Here is a 23,676-nt window from a genome sequence, read left to right as displayed (position 1 = left end):
TTTCCACAAAACTTTAGTTTCCTCCCCCTGTTCCCCCCACTCCTTAACCAACCCTTATCTTGACTTACTAAACAGCAATTCCCCTCCCCCCCAACCTCTCCCTCGCCCCCTCCCTACCCTCCCTTCCCAAACCATCTTACAATTGTCTAGAGTGTGAGCAACTTATCCTTCACCTCTTATGAACCTTACCCCAGGTAGTTTACAAATTGTTAATAATGAAACTCCTACCTCTTGGGCTCATTATTTGTAAATAAGGGACCCAAATTGTCAAAAACTGTTTCTTGCGTCTTAAAGTGCCTTTCGCATCTCGAGCTTCCCATGCCATCAATTGGTGTATCTGATTCCTCCAATGCCCCAATGCGGGAGTCTCCGACCCCACCCAGTATTGTAAAATTGTTTTCCGAGCCACCAAGCACAATTTCCTACAAAGCAGCCGCCCAGGCCCCTTTAAGCTGCGAAATGCTCCAGGCACATCCAAAAGTAATTGTTCCATTGAACCTTGAAGAGATCTATCCACCAGGCGTTCCAAAAAACGCACCACCTGGTTCCAAAAACTTTGCACTTTCTGGCAAGCCCAAAATGCATGATAGTATGTATGTCTAGGATGACCACATTTGGAACACTGCGAATCTTGGCCCCCTTCCACATGTGCTAACATCGCCTTAGTCATATATGCCCGTAGGATCACCCGAGCCCCACATTCCCTCAACCGCATATCAGATGTTAAAGTATAAACTCCTTTTAAAGATTGCAAAACTTCCCAAGTACCTAGCCCCACCCCCGATTCCTCCTCCCATTTTGCCTTGATCCCCTCAAACCTTCTAGCGGGACATAACTGAACAAGGGCCTGCACTAACCCAGAGATGGACAATCCACTATCAGAAATCTTTGAAAAGAATAACCTGAGCTCTACTCCTAGCTTGAATTGCAACTTATTCCTGTCCAAGGTCCTTATGTAGTGTGTTAGCTGTGCGTAGGCAAACTGTGCACCCCACCCCTCAGAAGACTCTTCCTCCCAAGTTCCTAACGGTTCCAACTCCCCTGTGGCTCCCATTACGTGCTCCAGAAGATATATCCCTTTTTGCTCCCATCTCTTAAACCAAACATTATCCCATCCTGATCTAAACCTTCCATTTCCTCTAATAGGCAACTGATCCGCCACCTCAGGGTCCCCACCTAACCGCCTCACTAGAACCTTCCACCCCTCTCTCAATGAATTCAAGAGCACACTCCCCTTTATACCCTCAGGCAACTGACTTTTTTTGCAGTGCAACAGAAAATAAAGATAAGGCGCAAAATGTTCCTGTTCTAAGTATAATGGTGTGTAAACGGTTGTCCCCTCAATCCAATCTCCCACATGCCGAAGCATACAAGCTTGGTTATATAACTTCAAGTCTGGCAGTCCCAGACTACCTTGCCTCCATTGACCTATCAATAGTGCCATTCTCAGCCTCGGCTTTTTCCCTGCCCAACAAAAAGCACTCACCCATTTATAAAATAATCTCAAATCTTTCTGAAGAAGGCGTATAGGCAATATTTGAAGAACATATAACCACTTTGGAAACTGAACCATCTTTATCAGATTAATTCTACCCATTAAAGAAATTGGCAATAAACGCCACTGCTCCAACTTCTCCTTGGTATCTTCAATCAGTTTCCCCACATTAAGCTGATATAAATTTGTCACATCCATGCTTAAATTAATCCCCAAATAACGAAATGAATCTGATGCCCACCTCAAAGGGAAACCCTCTCTCCATTCATCCTTCACTTGGACTGAGGAAGGTAAAGCCTCCGATTTCCCCAAATTTAATTGGAGACCTGCAAAGTCTCCATACTCACCAAAGATTTCCAGAAGAGCCGCCAAGGAACTTCGAGGACTCTCCAGATGTACCAGTATGTCATCAGCAAATGCCGCTACTTTGAAACAACCCTCCCCAACTCGAACCCCCTGAATATCGTCTGTTGTCAGTATCTCTCTAATTAAGGGATCTAAAGTCAGCACAAAAAGAAGCGGCGATAGAGGGCATCCCTGCCGGGTACCCCGTAGGACTGGAAACATCGCTGACGACATTCCATTCACCAACACTGTTGCCTGTGGCTCCTCATACAATGCTCTTATTCCTGAAACAAAGAGACCCTCAAAGCCATATGCCCTCAATACTTCAAACATAAAGTCCCATCTCACCTTATCAAATGCTTTCTCTGCATCAAAACTTACTAGGATAGATGGTATCCCTCTCTTTGATCTCTGCTCCAAAGAAGTCAAAATTCTCCTTACATTCTTGGTGATTGATCTTCCCTTCACGAATCCTACCTGTGCTTCATGTATAATTTCCGGAAGCACCTTAGCCATTCTATTAGCTAAAACTTTTGCCAACAACTTCGCTTCAAAATTAAGCAAAGAGATCGGCCTATAAGATTCTGGCAACAACGGGTCCCTACCAGGTTTTGGCAGTACAATTATTTGTGCCACCGTTAAGGACTGCGGCATAGATTCCAATTCTATAATTTTATTAAACATAGCAGCCAACGGGGTTGTGATCTCCGTACCCATTAGTTTGTAAAACTCGGCTCTATACCCGTCAGCTCCAGGTGCCTTGTTCAACGCACTTTTCCCTATCGCCCCCTCCACTTCTTCCACACTTATTTGTTCATTCAACTGTCCTCTAGTTCCCTCATCTATCAAGGGCAGTAGCTTGGACTCCAAATATACGTCCCCCCTCAAACCTAAGTCCGGAGGGCTTTTATATAATTCTGTATAGTAACGGTGAAATACCTGAGAAATCTCCCGATCAGTACGGACTAAATGGCCCCTCGACTCCTGGATTTGCAGTATCCCCTGAGGGCGGGCTCTAGGTCTCAACAAATTGGCCAACAATCTCCCCGTTTTATTACCATGCTTATATAGCTGATATTTATAATATGTTTGAGACTTTACTGCTCGTTGATGGAGCAATGAGTTCAACGCCACCTGTGTCTCGAGTACTAATTGCCTGGTCTTCCCCGATTGTTCCTCCCCAAATCTCTTCCTAGCCCTACACAACTGCTCCCCAATCTCAAAATCTCCCTATCTCGAATCTTCCTACTCCTACACGTGAAGTTAATTATTTCCCCCCTGAGAACTGCCTTTGCGGCCTCCCAATACAGAATCGGGTCATTTGTATGTTCCTCATTGTGACTCGCATACTGATGCCAGCAGTCAATGATATGTGCTCTAAATTTTGCATCTTTGTATAATTCAATTGGGAATTGCCAGCTCTTGGGTCTACTATCTGCCAATCCCACTGACTACTCCATTAGCACCCAAGCGTGGTCTGATATCACATAAGGTCCCAACTCCCCTTTCTCCACCCTCCCAAATACCCCCCTAGAAATTAGAAGATAATCTATCCTTGCCTGAGAGGAGTGTGCTCTCGAAAGGTGAGTATAGTCTTTCTCAGTGGGGTGCAGCGCTCTCCAGCTGTCCACCAAATCAAACAGACGGACCAGCTGCCTAAGACCTCTATTCCCTCTATATGTCTCTGGAGCCCTCCGCCCTGTACTGTCCATCTCTGGGTCCCACACTGCGTTGAAATCTCCCCCCACCACCTTATCCAAATTCCTTTGTTGTAATAATAACTGTATTATACGGTTGTAGAACTGCTTGTCATAGTGATTCGGGGCATAAATGTTGCATAGCAAATAGGGGCGACCTTTTATTGTTACTTCCACCATTATATATCTCCCCCCTGAGTCTACATATAACACCCGATGACTATCAATAGTACCCTTCTTACATAAAATGGCTACTCCTCCTTTTTTATGGATGGCATCCGCAGCCCAGCAATCGCCTACCCACCAGGTTTTAAGCTTACCATGTTCTCCAGCGTCCAAATGGGTCTCCTGTAAAATGCAATATCAATGTGATTCCTGTGTAAATGTTGTAATATTTTTGTTCGCTTAATGGGTGAATTTATGCCACCCACATTCCATGTTACCACCTTCACACTATGAGCCAATGACCCCAAAGTAGCATATCAAAATATATTTTCTGTGAATTTGGGAGGAGATAGCCCAGCCTCCACCCCCTCCCATACAGACTCCAACTCTTTCTAACTCCCCTCCGGATTCTCCACTCATCACACTCCACTTGCAAACATATCAAATAATCACCCCCGCCCCTCCCCCCCCTTTTATTCCTCCCTTTCCCGTGTTCCAGAACACACATCTGGAACGTCACATCTAGTGCCTCTCCAGGTTCCCCCTCCCCTCAAATGGAAACCAAACAATAAACCAATTCCCCGCACCCATTGTTAACCACTACAGGGTGTCATCAAACTCTCCCACACAACCCCCAGTAACCCCATCACAAACATATTCTCCCCAACCTCTACCGCTGACTTGTGACTTTGCACCCGATATTCCCCGGTCATACCAATCCTCATGTTCTATTCATGTAGCTTGTCCACTGCTGTTCAGTTGCTCCAAAAAAAGTTTAGCTTCTTCCACCGAATGCATGATACGTGTTGTCCCATTCCAGGTCACTCTCAGTACAGCCGGGTATACTAAAGCAAACCGCACTTTCCGCTGGAATAGTTGTGAACATATCGGTGCAAACATCTTACGTTGTGCCACCACCCCGGCCAAATAATCTTGAAAACAAAGGATTTTTTTTGACTGATACATCAGTGTTTTCCCCGACCTCAGCGCCTGTAAAATCTCCTGTTTCTGGCGAAAATTCAACAGCCGAACAATAACCACTCTGGGCCGTGCCTCTAGCCTCGTGCCACGTGGACCCACTCTATGTGCCCTCTCAATCTGCAGAGACTTGAAGTTCCCATCCAGGGCCAGTTCTTTAGGAATCCACCTTTCTAGAAATGATATTAAATCTCTATCTTCCAGCTCTTCAGGCAGACCAATTAACCACAAGTTATTCCTCCTCGAGCGGTTCTCGAGGTCTTCCACCTTCGCTTCCAAGGCTGCTACTGTTTTCCTCAGCTGTTCGTGGCCGCCTTCCAATTTTGTAGCGCGATCTTCCACCGCATTCACTCGTTCCTGACAGCTCACTAAGTCCTTGGTAAACTCACCAAATTGGCCACTTAGGGTCTCCAATTTCAAATCTATAGGCGCCAATCGTCATTCCAATGATGTCACAAATACCGCCGACATTTCAGCTGTTATTTCTGCTACCCAAGCAGATGATATCGAGGAGTTCGCCGGGCTGGACGGCACCGCCATTTTGTCTTTCCCTCGTGCCTTTTCTTTTTGGGCGGATTTCGTTGCCATCTTCCCCCTCCGGGAAATATTAACAACTTTTTTTACACGCTCCTACTTCAGCGCTTCTTCTGGGTTTGAAAAATATCCGCGGAGGTGCGATATACAGGGAGCGGGGAACCCCGAGGAACGGAGCAGCTCTTACCCGCGTCTAACTCCGATCATGGCACCACGTGACCTCTCCTGCAAAGGTATTAAGTACAAATCCTTCTACGCATCCAATTTTTCCTTTTCAGGTAGCCAGTTTTGGAATGCTTTACCAAGACCCATCCGTATCATCAATGGCCTTCTGCCCTTCAGAAAAGCACTGAAGACCCATCTCTTCAAGATAGCTTGCCAGGGGTTGGCCGCTTCCGTGGACAGGATGCTGGGCTCGAAGGACCCTTGGTGTTTTCCCAGTGTGGCATTACTTATGTACCCTGCCCACATGATTCTTATTGACGATTGTTATACATTGACCATGTTTCCCATTATCCTTATTGCTACCCCATATCCATTCCTCTCCATCTTTTTACTCCTAGCTCCCAACGCTCATTTCCATCTGCACCCAATTCCTCCTATGTTTAATTTACTTATCCGTTAACCCCATTAATATTGTGTTTACTACATATTGCTTACTCTTTTTACGACTTTGTAATTCTTTATACTGTTACTATGTAAGCCGCATTGAGCCTGCCATGTGTGGGAAAGCGCGGGGTACAAATGTAATAAATAAATATGTGGAAAAGTGTCATAGGTATTGTGCAACAGTGTCACCTACTACACTGATTCTCAATGCTCTCCTGGATGCATATTTCCTGGAGGCACATCTAGCTAGACAGAGTTTCAGGATTCCCACAAACAATATGCATGAGAGCAATTTGCATCCAATGGGTCTCCAATGTATGCAGATTTATTTCATGCATATTCATTGTGGTAATCCTAAAACCTCAACTGTCTGGTGTGCCTCCAGGAGAGTGTTTTGAGAAGCACTGACCTTGGCTGTATAAACATGTGCTTATGTACAGTGAATTGGATAAATATAAAGACGTGGCTACCTGGCTTTGTCAGTACTGTGACATTATTCATGATGCGGATGTCAAGGATCAGAATGGGATTAAAACTCCATGATTGCAGGGTTCTAGGAGCCCTGGTGCTTTGACCCCTGCTGATACCTACAAAGACCTTTCACTACAGTAATTGCACTACAGTACATTGGAAGGAGCTAAACAAAGGAGAATAATTTTTATTAGGATTTATTTACTGCCCTTTTGAAGGAATTCACTCAAGGCAGTATACAGTAAGAATAAATCAAACATGAGCAATAGGCAATTACAGCAGTAAAAATATTCAAACAATACAAAGTATGACATACGGGCTCATTTTCAAAGCACTTAGCCTCCCACAGTTCCATAGAAACCTATGGAACTTAGCCTCCCAAAGTGCTTTGAAAATATGCCTCATAGTATACTACTTTGTGTTAAACCACAATATGCTCAAAATAGGGACCACTGGTTTTCTATTCTAATCCTTATAATGTGTACCACGTGATATTCAAAATATTCTGCTCCAAACATCCACAGCTGATTGTTGATCACAATTCTTAATTCTTAATTTTATTAAGCGGAAGAATTGTGATCAACAATCAACTGTGGATGTTTGGAGCAGAATGTTTTGAATACCACGTGGTATACATTACAAGGATTAGAATAGTATACTACTTGAAGTATCAAAAAATTAACAAATCTGCTTAGACCAATAAACCAAGAAACTTGTAGGTATTTGCTCTAAAAAACCTTTTTGTATTACGTGAGCATATATTAAAGGTTACTTCTTGTATAATTCTAAATACAGGCCTCACAAGCCAAGGGCGTGTCCACTGAGTTGGTACCCTTGGCTTGTGAGGCCTGTATTTAGAATTATATATGCTCAAGTAACACAAAAAGTTTTTTTAGAGCAAATACCTACAAGTTTCATAGTATACTACTTACAATGTCAACACAATACGTAATAGAACATTTTAATTGACAGTGAAGGGTATAAGCAAAGATGGAACATATACAAAGGTAAGAGAGTAACAGGAGTTAGAAAGTAAGATAACTAATTTAAAGGAAGTTGCACATGAGGTCAGAGAGAAGGTTAATGTATAGATAGATAAGAGAATTAAAGAAGTTAGAAAATCAGGTGACTAATTTAAAGAAAGTTGCACATGAGGTCAGAGATTAATTCATCAGGAGTTTTTCTTAATATCCAAAAGGTAGAATCATTAAGCTTACCTCAGAAGAAATGGAGGACGCATCACTTTTCTCTTCTGTTTGAGTCCTACTAAACAAACAAGCAAAAAAACAATCAATCTCAGCATTTTAAAAGTGTCTTCTCAGGCTGTTAACTTCTGCATCGACCCACCTGACCACTTAAATCGGCAGCACCTGCAGACACCATCACAAACTAAAACATTTCTTGTAAGGCAACTCTTACTGCAGTGAGATAACTTCCAGAGGGGTAGGTGAGTTGCTCTGTAGCAATACAAACACACACAATATGGTAGCACTTCATAGGTGAGAAGATTTACTGAAGCTTGATCTTTTGAGAACTCTTGTCCTCAATAAGTCTACTCTTCTATAAAGCTCTTCTATAAAGTACAGAAAGACTTGGGGGGGGGGGGGGGGGGGGGGGAGACCACCTAAAGTTAGGTGCTGGGATGATGCGCACTAAGCTGTCCTTTTACTAAGCTGTGCTAAAATGTAGCTCATGTTACTTTTAGTGCATGGGTTTCCCATGCACTGAGGCCATTTTTAGCGCAGCCAATTTTCTATAATGGCCATTACCACAGTAGCCCTAACCACCACCTATTTAAAAGGCGCTAACGGCTCCCGTATTAACCCCATGCTAATCAGGCAGTGCGTGGTAATGTACCCGCACTACCCGATTAGCACAGGACATGCCTACTCTCCACCCATAGACACGCCGTCCGTGCCAAAAAATAACATTATTTTTTAGCAAAGGACTAGAGCACACTGATGGGTACACTATTGTGGGACGTCTTAGCATGTCCCGTGGCAGTGCTTTTTACCGCATAGTAGGCATGTGCTAGTGCCTACTGAGGTTTAGTAAAAGGGCCCCTATGCACAAATTCTACAACAGTAATTGCACAGGCAATTACTGTTTATAGAATATTAGTGTAAGTCCACAGTTCCGTGGCTAACTGTAGGGGTAAGCACCTACGCTAGTTCAATGGCTGATGTAAATGCTCATACCTAGGCACATAACTCATGGTTATTCTCTAACCAGGGCTTGAAACAGCTAGGCATGCCCCTGACTGCCGGCGGTCTCTTTCGAAAATGAGCTGGATAGTAACGTAGTAGATGACGGCAGAGAAAGACCTGTACGGTCCTTCTAGTCTGCCCAAAAAGATAAACACATGTGCTGACTTTGATTTGTATCTGCCATTTTCAGGGCACAGACCGTAGAAGTCTGCCCAGCACTAGCTCCTTCTCCCAACCACTAGCCCCGCCTCCCACCACCGGCTCTGCCACCCAATCTCTGCTAAGCTTCTGAGGATCCATTCCTTCTGAACAGGATTCCTTTATGTTTATCCCACGCATTTTTGAATTCCGTTACCGCTTTCATTTTCACCACCTCCCGCAGGAGGACATTCCAAGCATCCACCACTCTCTCTGTGAAAAAATACTTCCTGACATTTTTCTTGAGTCTGCCCCCCTTCAAACTCATTTCATGTCCTCTAGTTCTACCGCCTTCCCATCTACGGAAAAGGTTCGTTTGCGGATTAATACCTTTCAAATATTTGAACGTCTGTATCATATCACCCGTTTCTCCTTTCCTCCAGGGTATACATGTTCAGGTCAGCAAGTCTCTCCTCATACGACTTGTAATGCAAATCCCACACCATTCTTGTAGCTTTTCTTTGCACCGCTTCAACTCTTTTTATATCCTTAGCAAGATACGGCCTCCAAAACTGAACACAATACTCCAGTTGAGGCATCAACACCTTCTTTCTTCTGCTGGTCACACCTCTCTCTATTTATCAGAGTTTTTGTAGTGCTGATGCCATTGCCGGATTTTTTTCCCAATGGAATCAAATACATACATTGTGCACACAAAAGCAAGAGGAGGGGTGAGAGAACAGTGGGGGGGGGGGGGGGGGGGGCGTGGCATTTTAAGTGTTTACCCAATAAACATCTATTTAAATTGTTTGTTTTGTACTGGAGTGGTTTATTGGTGTTTATCACTTAAAACCTAATATCAGCAAACCTAATGCTTGGGTAGCCCTATTTTGGCTTGCAATAATCTAAAATACAATGTATTTTGACTTGTGGTTGACTGGGAGGCAGCTGGTGCAGATGTAACATTAATGTGTTATGTTACTTTCCCTTGTTTAAAAATGATCATGTACCCTTTATCAGAAGGTGAACAAAAGGAGTATGATTCTAAAATACAAACTGTACACTGTCGGACAATGTTTTATTTTTATTTCGTAAGATGGTTGTAACTTCTGGTGGAATTTCGATAATTAGTGAGAACTTGTGTCTCTGGGATTCAGAATACAATTCAGTGATACCTTTCCTTGGGTGGTGGCTGTAGGTGTTCAAAATACAACAGGCCAAGGGAGTTAATCCTCAGGACTGTGTCTTCCTTAGAAAGCACATCGATCTGGAATGGACTGGCTGCGACATGTACCCTGTGGTCACCCTGGTCACAGCCCAGTACTATAACATCAGCCTCCTCTTGGATGACAGTCAACCTGTGTCATGAAAGAAGTGATATTAGGAAACAGCTAGGAACCCAATATATACATCAACTCAAAACACAAACCCTCAAATGTTAGATTGAATCAGACAGTGTCACGAACGCCTAGCCACCTGCCTGGGGTTACACCGCGGCCACTTAAGAGTGTCTATCCCCAGCACAGCTCAGGTCCACCTGCACCTGCCATTCGTGTTTTACATTAGTACCCTCCTCCCACCGAGTGGGTCACAACCACCACTGGGCGAGTCTCCTGCTCTCAAATTATCCCCAGTGTTTTCTAGGTTACTGGAGCCATACTCCCAGGGTCCCACAGTTCCCAGAAAGCACTCACAGACCTAACACACAAACCACCAGGATTCCTTATCAGTCCAGACAGGCAGAGGCAATAAACAATTGTTTACGACTTAAAAATATATAGAACAACAAACAAAAAATGTGCAATCAGCAAACAATAACAGGTAACTGAAATACTGATCAATTATAACACTAACTAAACATTTGTTTACTTTCTGAAAAGTAACTGGGAAGATCAGGGCATATAACTGTTGTTTACTGAGCCTCAGCAAAAGACATCCTGATCTCTTTTCTTCCTGGCTAAGACTGAACTCAAGACCAGTAACTGCTAGTTAACTTCAAACTCCAGGCCAATCAGAGCCCAGAACACAACATTTCAAAAATATACTGCATCTTGCATCCAGGGAGTAGCCAGACCTCGTGGTGGGAGGCGGCCAGAGCCCAAGGTGGGTGGGGGGCACATTTTAGTCTGCCGCCCCCCCCCCCCTCCACCGCCTCGCCACTCCCCCCCCCCACCCTTCCGCACCCCACAGCAGCAGATACCTTTGCTGTCGGGGGTCCCCAACCCCCGCCAGCCAAAGCATTCTTCAGCGCCAGTCTCTGGCGCAGCTGCGTTCCCTCCCCTTTCTTCCTCCTAACGTCCTGCACGCTTCTTTAAGTGAAACTGAGCTTCTCAACTCACTCATCAGTAATTCCTGTCCATTTGACATTTCTTCTTTCTCCATGCTCACCATCCATTTTCCATCTCTGTGTACCTGTCTTTCCCCATCTCTCTTCTCTGTGTCCCATATACTTCCCTGTCCAGCATCTTCTCTGTGTCCATCTCTTCGCATTCATCACCACCACTCTATGTCCCTATCCCCTCCACCTATGTCCAGCACCACTCCTCTCTCCTTGTGTCCCACCCATAAGTCCAGCATCTCCTTTCTGCGTTCCTATTCTCTCTCATGTCTAGCATCTTCTGTCCATATCCATATAACCCCTACCATGTCTGGCATTACCTCTCTGTGACCCCTCCTTCCCTTCTCTGCCTTCCCCTCTGCAGGCCCAGTGCCTCTCTCCCTTCCCTCCAGCAGCTGAGCAAGGGTCCAGCACCTCTGTCCCTTCCCTTCAGAAGCCCCCCTCCCATGGGTCCAGTGCTTCTCTCTCTGCCCCCAGCCCCCCCCATAGGCCCAGCACCTCTCTCACTTTCCTCCAGCCTTCCCATGGGTCCAGCGTCTCTCTCTCTCTTCCCAACAACCAGCCCTCCCTCCCCCCAATGGTCCAGCGCCATTCTCCCATCTCCCCAGCTCCGCCTTTGGGTCCAGCAGCCTCCTCCCTCATTTCCAGTGCCCCCTCCCTCTCCGTGGGACCAGCAGCCCCCCCTCCTGCATTTCCAGTGCCCTCTCTCTGTGGGTCCAGCAGCCCCCTCCCCCCCCCATAGGTCCAGCACTTTTGCCTTCCTCCCACAGTAGCTCTCTACCGACAGCGATCTCCACAGGCTTGCTCCAGGGCCTTCTCTCTGTTGGAACCTGTCTTCTGATACAGCTTCCTGTTTCTACTAAACAGGAAGTTGCATCAGAAGGCAGGACCTGGCAGAGAGAAGGTCCTGGAGCAAGCCTGTGGGGATCAGTTTTGGCTCAGCTGGCTGCTGTCTAAGGTAGAGCTACTGCAGGAGGGAGGGAGGAAGGCAGACACGGAGACGCCGAACCCACGGGAATGGTAATTGCAACTTTTTTTTTTTACCATGGGAGCAAAGCATTTTACCATTCCCGCAGGGCGGTAAAAAGTTTTGCTCCTGCACCCACGGTAAACAGGCCAAAGTTTTTTCTTTTACCATGGATTACTGTGGTTTACCGCAGCTCCCCATTCCCTTGTCATTCTCTACTGTAAACCAAGAGACCCAGGTTCATATCCCACTTTAGCTCTTTTTTTTTTTTTTTTTTGTAATTGTGAGTTCTCCAGAAACAGAAAAATACCCACAGTACTTGAATGTTTCCACGCTTTTGCCAGATACAGCGTAGAGTCAGCAGGTGAATATATTGCTGTCTTATGTTTTCTTGCTTCTAACTATGGAATAGTACCTTTTCAGACTTATTTACAGATGTCATATTTTCCAAAGCAGGAACTAGGTTTGTGAGCCCTTGGGCCACTGCCGAGGAGCGGCAGTGGCAGGCAAAACCACCCCACACCAGGAACAAGACAGAACTCAAATAGGATCAGCAAGACTTCACCTGCACTAGCCGCCCTTCCCCAGGAGTTGAGACCCTGGCTGCAGGCGGCCGACAGGACTTACAGGACAGGGCAGGAACTGGAAGCTGCAAGCAGCCACTGAATCAAGGAACAAACTGTTGTGTTCCCTGTCGCGTTCCCGAGGACCTTGGCATACTGTCAGGCTTCTTCCCTGGGAGCACTGGGTTCGTGAGTCCTTGGGCCACTACCGTGGAGCAGCAGTGGCAGGCAAGATCACCTTCAAGGTAGAGACGAAACAAGACTGGACCGGAACCCCGGACTGGAGTCCTACACCAGAATACACGGGACTGGAACGCACCGGACGGGTGCGCACTGGAGTGGAGCCCGCTGGACTGGAACACACTGGAGTGGACCCACTGGACTGGAACATATAGGAGTGAAGCCCGCTGGACTGGAACCCACTGGAGCGGAACCCACTGGACTGGCTTCACCTACGCTTAGCCACCTTTCCCCGAGGGTTGAGCCCTCAGGTTCGGGCAGCCGGCAGGACTTACAGGAAAAACCGGAACTGGAACTTGCAAGCAGGAACAGCAGGAATCAGGATACAGAAGTGCCCCCAGGCACCTAGGCGAAAGCAAGGCAGACAGGCAAGGAATGTCCGGGTTCCCGCAGTAGGCAGGTTCAAAGCAGGTCTCAGGGCGGGCGGCTAGCAAAGCAGTAGTCAGGTTCAAAGCAAAGTCTCCGGGCTGGCGGCTAGCAAAGCAGTAGTCAGGTTCAAAACAAAACTCTCTGGGCAGGTCAAGGAGCAAGACTAAGGCAGCTACTCCAGTATCAAAGAGTACTGGCAACAGCCAAAACAAGGGCTGAAGCTCCAGAAGCAAAAGAAAACACACACAGGGAAAACCAGAAAGCAAAACACGAGAAGACTAGGAAACTGAACACAAGCTAACAAGCAAAGCTGTGCCCAAGCTAACAAGTCAAACACCAGAAACATACACAGAGCAAACACAGGGGAACTAGTAAAGCTGTGTCCAGGCTAACAAGTCAAACACCAGAAACATACACATAGCAAACACAGGGGAACTAGTAAAGCTGTACACAGGCTAACAAACAAAGCTGTGCCCAAGCTAACAAGTCAAACACCAGAAACATACACAGAGCAAACACAGGGAAAGTAGTAAAACTGTACACAGGCTAACAAACAAAGCTGTGCCCAAGCTAACAAGTCAAACACCAGAAACATACACAGAGCAAACACAGGGGAACTAATAAAGCTGTACACAGGCTAACAAACAAAGCTGTGCCCAAGCTAACAAGTCAAACACCAGAAACATACACAGAGCAAACACAGGGGAACTAATAAAGCTGTACACAGGCTAACAAACAAAGCTGTGCCCAAGCTAACAAGTCATACACCAGAAGCATACACAGAGCAAACAATGTAGCAGTGTACAGAGCACTCTACATACCAGGGCCCTTAGACGAAATGCAAAGGCAAGGGCTGCAGTCTCTAAGTAATTAATAAAGCCCTTCAACACCAGAGGCACAGCTGCAGCAATCTCCTTGCCTCCAAACAGAGGCTTGACACACAGAGAAGTCAGCCCACAGGAAGGAACAGCGGGAGCCATCTTGGATACTGGCATAGAGGAGTCGGCAGCCATCTTGGAAGAGGCATAGCCCACACAGGTGAGGTCCAGTAAGGCAATCAGCACACAGAGCCAGAGAGAAATTAAGACAGAGACAGACACAGAGACAAGCAGAAGCCAGCACAGCCACTGACTTCCAGAAACAGGGTAAGAATGAGGGTGGTCACGGCCACAGCCGTGACACAAACACAGACAGACAAAAGACAGAACTGAAAGCTGCAAGCAGCCACTAAAACAGGGAACAAACACTGAAAAAACAAAAGGCAGAACTGAAAGCTGCCAGGCAGCCACTGAACAAGAAACACAGACAAACAGAAACTAAACACAAAAAGACAAACAAGGAACAAGTCTAGGAAACAAACAATAACCCTAAGCTAAACTACACATAGACTAACTAGAAATCAGACAAGGAACTAGAATAAAACCCAAACTAGGCAAGAGAGCAACAAGCACCAACAAACCAGGGCCTTAGGCGATGCAAAGGCAGAAAGTTTCCAAATGGCTAATAAGCCCAGCAGCAACTGAGACTCAGATGCAGCAATCATCAGACAACTATGGGTGCTGTGTAGGTTCAAACAAAACAAGCAAGTCTGGCAGTCCGGAAGATCCAGACCGGACTGGGCTGAAATCTGGAATGGGTGACAATAGCCAGACAGTCCATTGCAGCCACCGGCCACCAGGTGCCGAAAAGAAGGAGAGCCTGAAACATGGGCACAACCGTAACAACAGAAAACCCCTTAGGCAGGCTTTGTTCCTCCACTTTGGTGGTTTGTTTCCCTGTACTTGAATGTACAGCACTTCAATAGCCTTCAGGCTTGCAGGTGGCTTATATATTTAGACACAGTAGGTATTTTTCTGTTCCTTGATGGCAAACAATTAAAAAAAAAAAGAGTTAAAGTGGGATTTGAACCTAGTTCCCTTGGTTTACAGTCCACTACACTAACTGTTAGGCTACTCTTCAGATCTGCATGCTGTTTTGTTCAGAATGCTCATGATACCTGAAGCTGTCACAGAGACTGGTATTCCTTTCCAGTTTCACTTTCAAGGGAGAGGGAGGGGGACAGCAACCACTGGGGAATTAAGGAGGTGTCATGCCTTAATCCCTCCAGTGACCAGCTGCTTGATCAGATCACCTTTTTGTACCCTAGAAATTAATGAAATAGGTCTAACTAAGGATGTCCTTTTTAGACTTTAATGTTTCCTTCTCTTCAGTAACTGCTATAGGCCTGCCTAATTTTGGGTCCTCCCTAGTCCCGCCCAAACACACCCACAGTATTCCCCTTTGCTATTTGGACATACAGCAGTGTCAGACGTCCAAATCCTGCTTTTGCAAATCGGGATGTGGACATTTCAAGCACATGGATGCCCGTTTCAGCATTTGAGATGTCCATATGTTTTGAAAATAAGCACCATAGTCACAGTAAAATCACATAAAAACACATAAACCCCAACAGCGACATCAAAAGTCATAGGAGTATCATCCTTTAATAAAAGAGCTTTGAGAGGAGACTGCTGAGGGGAGGTATAATAGAGGTCTATATAATACTGAGTGGAGTGGAACAGGTAGATGTGAATCACTTGTTTACTCTTTCAGAAAGCACAAGAACTAGGGGGCATGTAATGATGCTTCTAAGTAATACATTTTTAAAAAATCATAGGAAATATTTCTTCATTCAATGTGCCAGACAATGAGGTCTAAGTAGTTGGCTTAGCAGGGTATAAAAAATAAGGATTGGTCAAGTTCCTGGAAGAAAAGTCTATAAACCATTATTAAGGTGGACTTGGGGAAAATCCACTGTTTATCCCTGGGAATAAGTTGCATGAAATCTATTTTACTCTTTTGGGATCCTTCCAGATACTCGTGATCTAGATTGGCCACTTTTGGAAACAGGATACTAGGCTTGATGGATCTTCGGTCTAGCCCAGTATGGTGATGCTTATGTTCTTATGATTCAAAGATCCCCTTTCCTAACCTGATGATCTAAAGGCACATCTATACATGTGCCTTCAGCTTTGTACAGAAGCTAAGATAGTTATGCTCTACCCATATAACCTCTGAATATGTATCCCTTAGGGCAGGCATAAAGAGCAAACATTACCTTACCTATGAAGAGCAGGCTCTGTGACTGACACATCAGGGACTTCATATCTTGGTTTTAGTGGAGACAGTTCGTTAATTCTGAGTCTCAATATGTTCCCTACTATTCCATAAATTTCTACTAGAAGAGGAACCTGAAAGCAAACAGAGAGAAAACACCAGAACATGTTTCTTTATTTTAGATATCCACAGTCACAAAGTCACAGCTCTGATCCTGAATATGACAAGTCTGCTTTGAATGTGGAGTCATAAGAACATAGGAATAGCCATCTAGTCCAGTATCCTGCTTCCAGCAATGGCCAATCCAGGTCACAGATACCTGGATTGGCCACTGTCAACTAACAGGTACTGTACTAGCTAAATTTCCTTACTATGCACGTTCAGTTCCATTAAAGAAGCGATGCTATTTCTTTATTTTTTGTTACATTTGTACCCCGTGCTTTCCCACTCATGGCAGGCTCAATGCGGCTTACATATTGTATACAGGTACTTATTTCTCCTTTTTTCTCCAAAGCACCTTGCCTCTGGAATATACTTCCCTACTCTTTAAAGCAGAACCTTTCTACAGTCAGTTTAAGGCAGCCCTCAAAACCTTTTTCACCTCTGCATTCTCTAGGTGCTAGATTAGGGGTGGGCAACCTCAGTCCTCAAGGGCCACAACCCAGTCGGGTTTTCAGGATTTCCCCAATGAATATGCAAGAGATCTATTTGCATACAATAGAGGCAAAGCAGACAGCATGTGAGGGAATCCGTGGGACTGTCAGATCATCAAGGAGCAAAAGGGGCACTCAGGGAATACAAGGCTATGGATGAAAATGTAAGAGATCTACCTGTACCAGAAATGGGTTGCAAGGGTGAAGATGCAGAGGAACTGAAAGAAATCTCAGTGAGCCTGAAAGACGTAATGAGCCAAACCGAAAAACTAAAGAGTAGTAAACCACCTGGAATGGATGGTATATACCCGAGGGTACTGAAAGAACTCAAAAATGAAATGAAGGTGGTCTCCAGAATTGTACATAGTATTCTAAATGAGGTCTCGCCAAAGTCTTATACAGGGGCATCATCGCCTACTTTTTCCTACTGGCTAGTCCTCTCCCTATGCACCCAAGCATCCTTCTAGCTTTCACCATCACCTTTTCTACCAGTTTGGCCAACTTAAGCTCATCACATATGATCACAACCAAGTCCCAGGCCGTTACTCTTGTGCACAAAAGTTCTTCACCCACTAAACTGTACCGTTCCCTTGGGGTTTTGCAGCCCAAATGCATGACCCTGCATTTTTTAGCATTAAATCTAAGCTGCCAAATTCCAGACCATTCCTCTAGCTTCGTCCTTCTTGTTATCCATACCATCAATATAGTCTGCAAAGAGGCAAACCTTATCAGACAGCCCTTCAGCAATATCACTTTACATAAATGTTAAAAAGAACAGGCTCAAGAACCAAACCTTGAGGGGGATTTTCGAAAGAAACGCCTATGTTTGGATGTGGACGTCTTTGTAAAACGTCCAAATCCGGGGGCGGGGAAAACAATATTTTCAAAAAAAGATGGACATCCATCTTTCATTTTGAAAATACCAAGGACGTTCTTGAATTTGGACGTCCTTAGACATAGACGTCTTTGACTTTCTGCGATTTTCGAAACCAAAGACGTCCAAGTCAAAAACGTCCAAATGCAAGCTATTTGGACATGGGAGGAGCCAGCATTTCTAGTGCACTGGTCCCCCTGACATGCCAGGACACCAACCGGGAACCCTAGGGGGCACTGCAGTGGACTTCATAAAATGCTCCCAGGTACATAGCTCCCTTACCTTGTGTGCTGAGTCCCCCAAACCCCACTACCCATTTTAGGACATCTTTGCTTTTTTTCAATTATGGCTCAAAGACGCCCAAGTCCCGCCTTCACCATGCCTCCGGCACGCCCCCTTGAAATTTGGACATCCTTGCGACAGACTGCAGTTGGAGACGTCCAAAATCGGGTTTCGATTATACTGATTTGGACGTCCCTGGGAGATGGACGTCCATGTTCCGATTTATGTTGAAAGATGGACATCCATCTCTTTCGAAAATTAGCCTACTTGAGGCACACCACTGGTAACATTCTTTTCGTCAGAATGAGCTTAATTTACCACTACCCTTTGTCGTCTTCCACTCAACCAGTTCCTAACCCAGTCAGCAGTGGCGTACCAAGAGGGGGGCGGTGGGGGCGGTCCGCCCCGGGTGCACGCCGCTGGGGGGTGCCGCGGCGCGCGCCTGCTCTGAGTTTGCTGACTTTGCGCGTTCGCTGCAGCTCCCCCTGCCCTGGAACAGGTTACTTCCTGTTCCGGGTCAGAGGGAGCTCCAGCGAACGCGCAAAGTCAGGGAACTCTGAGCAGGCGCGCGCTGCGGCACCCCCCCCCAGCGGCGTGCACCCGGGGGGGGGTTCCGCGCTGCATCGGGGGGGGGTGCTGCAACCGGGGGGGGGGGGGGTTCCGCGCTGCATCGGGGGGGGGGGGGGGTGCTGCACCCGGGGGGGGGGCGGGGCACCGCCCCGGGTGTCCGCCCCCCTAGGAACGCCACTGCCAGTCAGTCTCTTTAGGACCCATACCTAAGGCACTCAGTTTATTTATTAGTCGTCTATGCAGAACCGTGTCAAAGGCTTTACTAAAATCTAAATACACCACATATAGCGCTCTCCCTTGATCCAACTCTCTGGTCACCGAGTCAAAGAAATTAATCAAATTGGGATATAGTTATTCCAGGCTACAATTTATTCAGAAAGGACAGAGAGTAGGAAAAAAGGGAGGAATTAAAATAACAGAACAGCAGGGCTCATGAGGTAAGGAGAAGAAAAGAGGATATGGAATATGATAGAAATTACATTTGCTTGAAGACTATAGGATATAACATCACACCAGTTGGTCTTGAACTTTGCATTACGTGCAATGGATTTATCATTATGGTGGTCCCCTTGGGGAAAGGAAGGTGGTGGATAAGAAAATTGCCATAAATGTCCCAATTAAAACCATCTTAACTATGTGTGGTGCTTTGAGTATCTGAAAGACTCAAAATGGTTCATGAGACTGCCTCTGGATTCTGAGCACATAATACATCCGGTACACGCTTGCTGCAGATTGAATAGTTAACGAACTGCTCCATTAGTAGTGCTGGCCCTCACCTTATTCTCCTCATGAACGATTTGCAGCTTGGCAATGCCGTTGTGTAAGGTGAACGAGTCTAAACGGGCTCTGTAGAGTGACTTCCCAGGCAGCAGTTGTTTCTGGCGCCTACAGCCATAAAAAGACAGTGCTTGGATTCAGAAACACTGGTTATTAACCAACAGGAAAAAATTACATTTACCCCAGCTGAATCCGATCTGGTGTTATGTTTTGCAAAAACCTTGTAAAACCTGACCCTAAACGTTCATAGCTGCACAGATTTACTTTTCTGAAAAGAGCTGTTCTGAGTGACTTTTCTGCAGGGGATATGTGACCATAGCGACAATGCAAACTGCCTGAGTGAGATCACCCCAGGCAGAGGTTTTCAACCCAATCCTCAGAACACACCCAGCTAGTCCCAGTTCAGGATAGCCACAATGAATATGCATGAGATAGATTTGCACCAAGATACAACACAAAGCAGTCCAAACAAACATGATAGCTTTTAGTAAACTTATTGGTACTTCATCTTTAGACTGCTTTTTATTTCAATTGTTGGGGCTATTGCACCTGACTTTTTTCTTTTCAGATATATTTGCCAACAATGGAGAAAAGTGCACCTATCTTACCTCTGTGAAAATACACTGTGAAATACACTGGAGTTTCAAATATATATCCTGAATAAATTTATCAAGACCTCAGCTGTGCAACTCGATGGATCCACTCATACCATCAAGCACTCACTTCATCGTCGGTCTTTATATTTACATTGGGGTTTTTTTTTCCAAATATTAAACATTGTCCTCTGCGGACTTCTGTCTCATAAATATGAATGTAAAACACTTATATTTGTCGGCTCAGGGGTAAGTGGTCCGATATGACTCATGTTTCCTAAAATACTTTTTCAAGGACAAACCACCTTCAATTAAGCCAAGCCAAATTTATCATGCATACTCATTGTGGGTATCCTGAAAACCTGACTGGCTAGGCCTGTCCCAAGGACTGGATTGAGAAGCCCTGCTACCAGGGGACAGGGAGATCACCAAAATTAATTGAAAAGATCTAAGGTAGTGGTTGTACTTGTTTTTTCCAGAGATGTTATATTTTAAATCCTAGCAAAGGACAGGAGTGACTACCATCAGGGCCAACTCAAGGCATGAGCCAGGTGAGGCACTGGCTTAGGCCGCCAACAGCCTGCCTCACTGGCTCAATGTTCACATTGGCGACAAGTGTTTTGCTCTCATTGCTCTGCTCTCTTCTTGGTGTGGCCACTGTTCTCATGTTTAAACCTATGGCATGCTGGCAGCCAAATGCAGAGGAGAGCACAGCAATGAGAGCAGAGCAAAGTAATATAGAGCTGATATCAGCAGGAGTGGGGAGGGCACCAATGCTGGCAGAGGGCTGGGGTGGGGAGGTGTCAGAGGAACAGTTGGCTCAGGGTATTGCAAACCTTTGAGCCAGGACTGACTTCCCATATACTATACTATTCAGGCAGAGAGCCTCACCTGTAGAAAGAAAGCTGGCTGCAGGTCTTGAACTTGCTTTTGTCCACAGCTTCATCAAGGATACTGGAAGAAACAGCAGGGCTATTACTACACAAGGAAGTTACCTGATGGGGAGACTTAAGAGAATAGGGCTGTTTATCTGGAGAGGATTCAACACCCTTGTTCCCTGAAGGGTGGAATTGGAATGACTGCCTCGGCCCCCACACTTCCAGTGTCCCTGCCCTGAAGATATGACTTTAGTTGGCAGCACTGGGAGGAAGTGGGAAGCAGTAGGGCTAGATTTAGGAGTAATGTGGCTCTTAAGCTGTAACATTTAAGAGCCCCTCCTCCTTCAAGAAGTACATTTTAAGTTAAATAGTTTTCCATGCTTGTGAAAAAGTATGTATAATGTTACATTATCTGGCCTTAAAAAAAAAACATAAGCCAGAGTACTTAAAGAATAAGTTAGCCATTTACATACATCTAAGGTCCTCTCAAGGAGCATCACTATCTTTACCCTCATCAAAAGAAATTGTACAATGTGATACCCACCATGCGCCTTCTCAGGAGTAGCACCCATGCCTGGAATTTATTCCCAAAGGGGCTATATGCAACTCGAGACTACCCCTACTTCAGGAAGCAGGTAAAAGCCTGGCTCTTCTCCCAAACCTTTAATATATAGGGTGTCTGGCTATACACTCATTCTGCACCGGGACTAGCTTGCTACACACACTGTAACTTAGATCAGTTCCTTATATCTTGTTTAACTGTGCAAAAAAACCTTTTAGTTTAGCCACCCATCTATTTATCCCAGCTACCTCTGTACCACCCATCTTGTCCCCATCTATACATCTGCATTTGGCTCCTCAGCTATATGGTAAGCTGTATTGTAGAAAAGCATTAGTATCATAGCAATGTTATTTGAATGTTCTAATTATGTGCTTATTAGATATTTCATTAGTATTATGCTGACATCGTATTATATATCTGGTATTTGAATTTCAGTGCTGTTCAATGTGTATATTTTTTATCCTGTTTCATGGTAGTCATATTATTAGGCTTCAATTTGCTGTTTTCAAGTTTACCTCATTCACTGTATTTATGTTTATACTTGGAGGCATATTTTCAAAGCACTTAGCCTTCCAAAGTTCCATAGAAACCTATGGAACTTTGGAAGGCTAAGTGCTTTGAAAATATGCCTTTTGGTCATTTTACTATTGTGCAAATATTGTATCATAAATTGAAGTGACAAAGACTCCCTCACACTTCCTCCTTCACCACAATGGAACTTCATGTTCCAGAGGGGCAGGTTTCTGCACTGCTATGGCTAAATCAGTCAAAAACAATCTTCAACGGACACTTTACAAGCTGTGTAGCTGGATTAAAGGCAAAACTGTAAAGATCCACTGCAGTGCAACGACTAGATAAATGATTTTGCAGCACAATGTAGGACAAGCATTTTTTAACTGAAAAATATTTTTCTATTTCACTAGAAATGCTAGCTGTCCTGTCTTTGTTTTGATTTTAAAATGGGTTTGTAGCATGCCAGCCTAGCTGCAGTGCCCCCCCCCCCCCCCATTTTAAGAGTCTTCCAATGCCCCCCCCCCCCCCCCCGACCATCTGGGTTTGAGAGTTTTGCAAGTGTTCACAAAGTCATAATTACTGGGATCCCAAGAGCCCTAGAAGGCTTCAAGATGAGAACTGCTGCTCCAATGAATGGGACAAAAAAAAAAAAACAACTAGGAAAGGCTTACAATAGGAGGAAACAAAGCATTGGAAGTTGCGAATGAAAGGCTCACAATGCCAGATGAGATCTGACAACTAACCCGCCGGAAGTCCAAAAGTGCAAGAAGCAAACACTAGCAAGTAATTAACTTCCTTATCCTAACACTCATGCAGTCCAAATTCCTAGACGTGCTTGAAAAAGACACAATCGGAGCAGGGGACAGTCTTAGACACCCCCTCCAGATTTCCACTCTATGGGTCACAAGCCTCTGAGCTGCCTGCAAGCTTTTGTGTTTTTCTTAAATTTAGTGGTACTGGATGAAATATATTCAACCGTGCAAGAAAGTGTCTGGGTGAGGATCTGCACCCTTCCAATATTTGCTAAGATAGCGCAGGCACAGTGTCTGGAGAGAGCAGCCAGCAGCAGAAGAGAGATTCGGGCAAGGGTCTGACTCGGCCTTTACCTGATGCCCTCACCGGCACTCACAGCCTGTACCCCGGGACCCGGAGCAGACATGCTTTTCTGCACAGCTTGAGCTTTTTACAGCCCGATCTTATACCCTCTGACCTCCGCCTCTGCTTTTTCTCGAGGTATATGGGTAATGTAGTTCATTAGATAGCTGTACACTATAACACAAGGAGGTTTAATAGATGGGAGACCAAGTAAGTGACGTCAAAACGTTTAAACCAATTGGGTCAGTTTCAGTTTCCCCTTCCCCTGCTCTGCCGTCATCGCCGTACTCTCTAAACAAAGCAAGCAAACCTATGAGCTGCTGCTTCTGCATCCTCGCTGTCGTTCTTTATTGTTGGTAGCATTTTCAAACATGCCGGCTTGTGCAGCATACGGATGTTCGCAGAGGAAGTATTGGTTTAATCGGTTAGAGTATTAATTTGTTCTACATTTTAAATCATTGTGTCATTTGGAGGGGCTAGCTATAGGCATTCCCCGTATTCATGCAGAGATATTTTCACCTAGTAAAGAGCCACCAAAACAGACATCATGTTATGAGAATCAGGTACTTAACAATCAGACTTACTATTTATAAGTACAATTAAAAAAATAAAACATTAATTAGGTTGAAACTGGGAGCATTTAACATCTTTTTTTTTCCTGTGCCCA

At 45.2% G+C, this 23,676-nt stretch overlaps 1 protein-coding gene across 2 annotated transcripts in view; it reads right to left on the bottom strand.

The window, feature by feature from the left end:
* GANC (glucosidase alpha, neutral C) overlaps positions 1 to 23,109 on the bottom strand; it is a 109,422-nt gene extending 86,313 nt beyond the window's left edge. Inside the window, exons 1-6 of one of the 2 annotated variants that reach the window (XM_030214423.1) lie at positions 23,021 to 23,109; positions 20,853 to 20,915; positions 19,368 to 19,476; positions 16,219 to 16,346; positions 9,815 to 9,997; positions 7,512 to 7,560 (exon numbers count right to left, since the gene is read on the bottom strand). In XM_030214423.1, the coding sequence (XP_030070283.1) occupies positions 7,512 to 7,560; positions 9,815 to 9,997; positions 16,219 to 16,346; positions 19,368 to 19,476; positions 20,853 to 20,915; positions 23,021 to 23,073 (585 nt within the window). In that variant the 5' untranslated portion in view covers positions 23,074 to 23,109. The remainder of the gene's footprint in view (positions 1 to 7,511; positions 7,561 to 9,814; positions 9,998 to 16,218; positions 16,347 to 19,367; positions 19,477 to 20,852; positions 20,916 to 23,020) is intronic. The other variant, XM_030214424.1, reaches the window with a different exon arrangement.
* Between the last annotated feature and the right edge of the window lie 567 nt (positions 23,110 to 23,676).

Source organism: Microcaecilia unicolor, chromosome 9 (assembly GCF_901765095.1).
Source record: "Microcaecilia unicolor chromosome 9, aMicUni1.1, whole genome shotgun sequence".
Classification (NCBI taxonomy): domain Eukaryota; kingdom Metazoa; phylum Chordata; class Amphibia; order Gymnophiona; family Siphonopidae; genus Microcaecilia; species Microcaecilia unicolor.
This window is presented reverse-complemented; position numbering and strand designations above follow the sequence as displayed.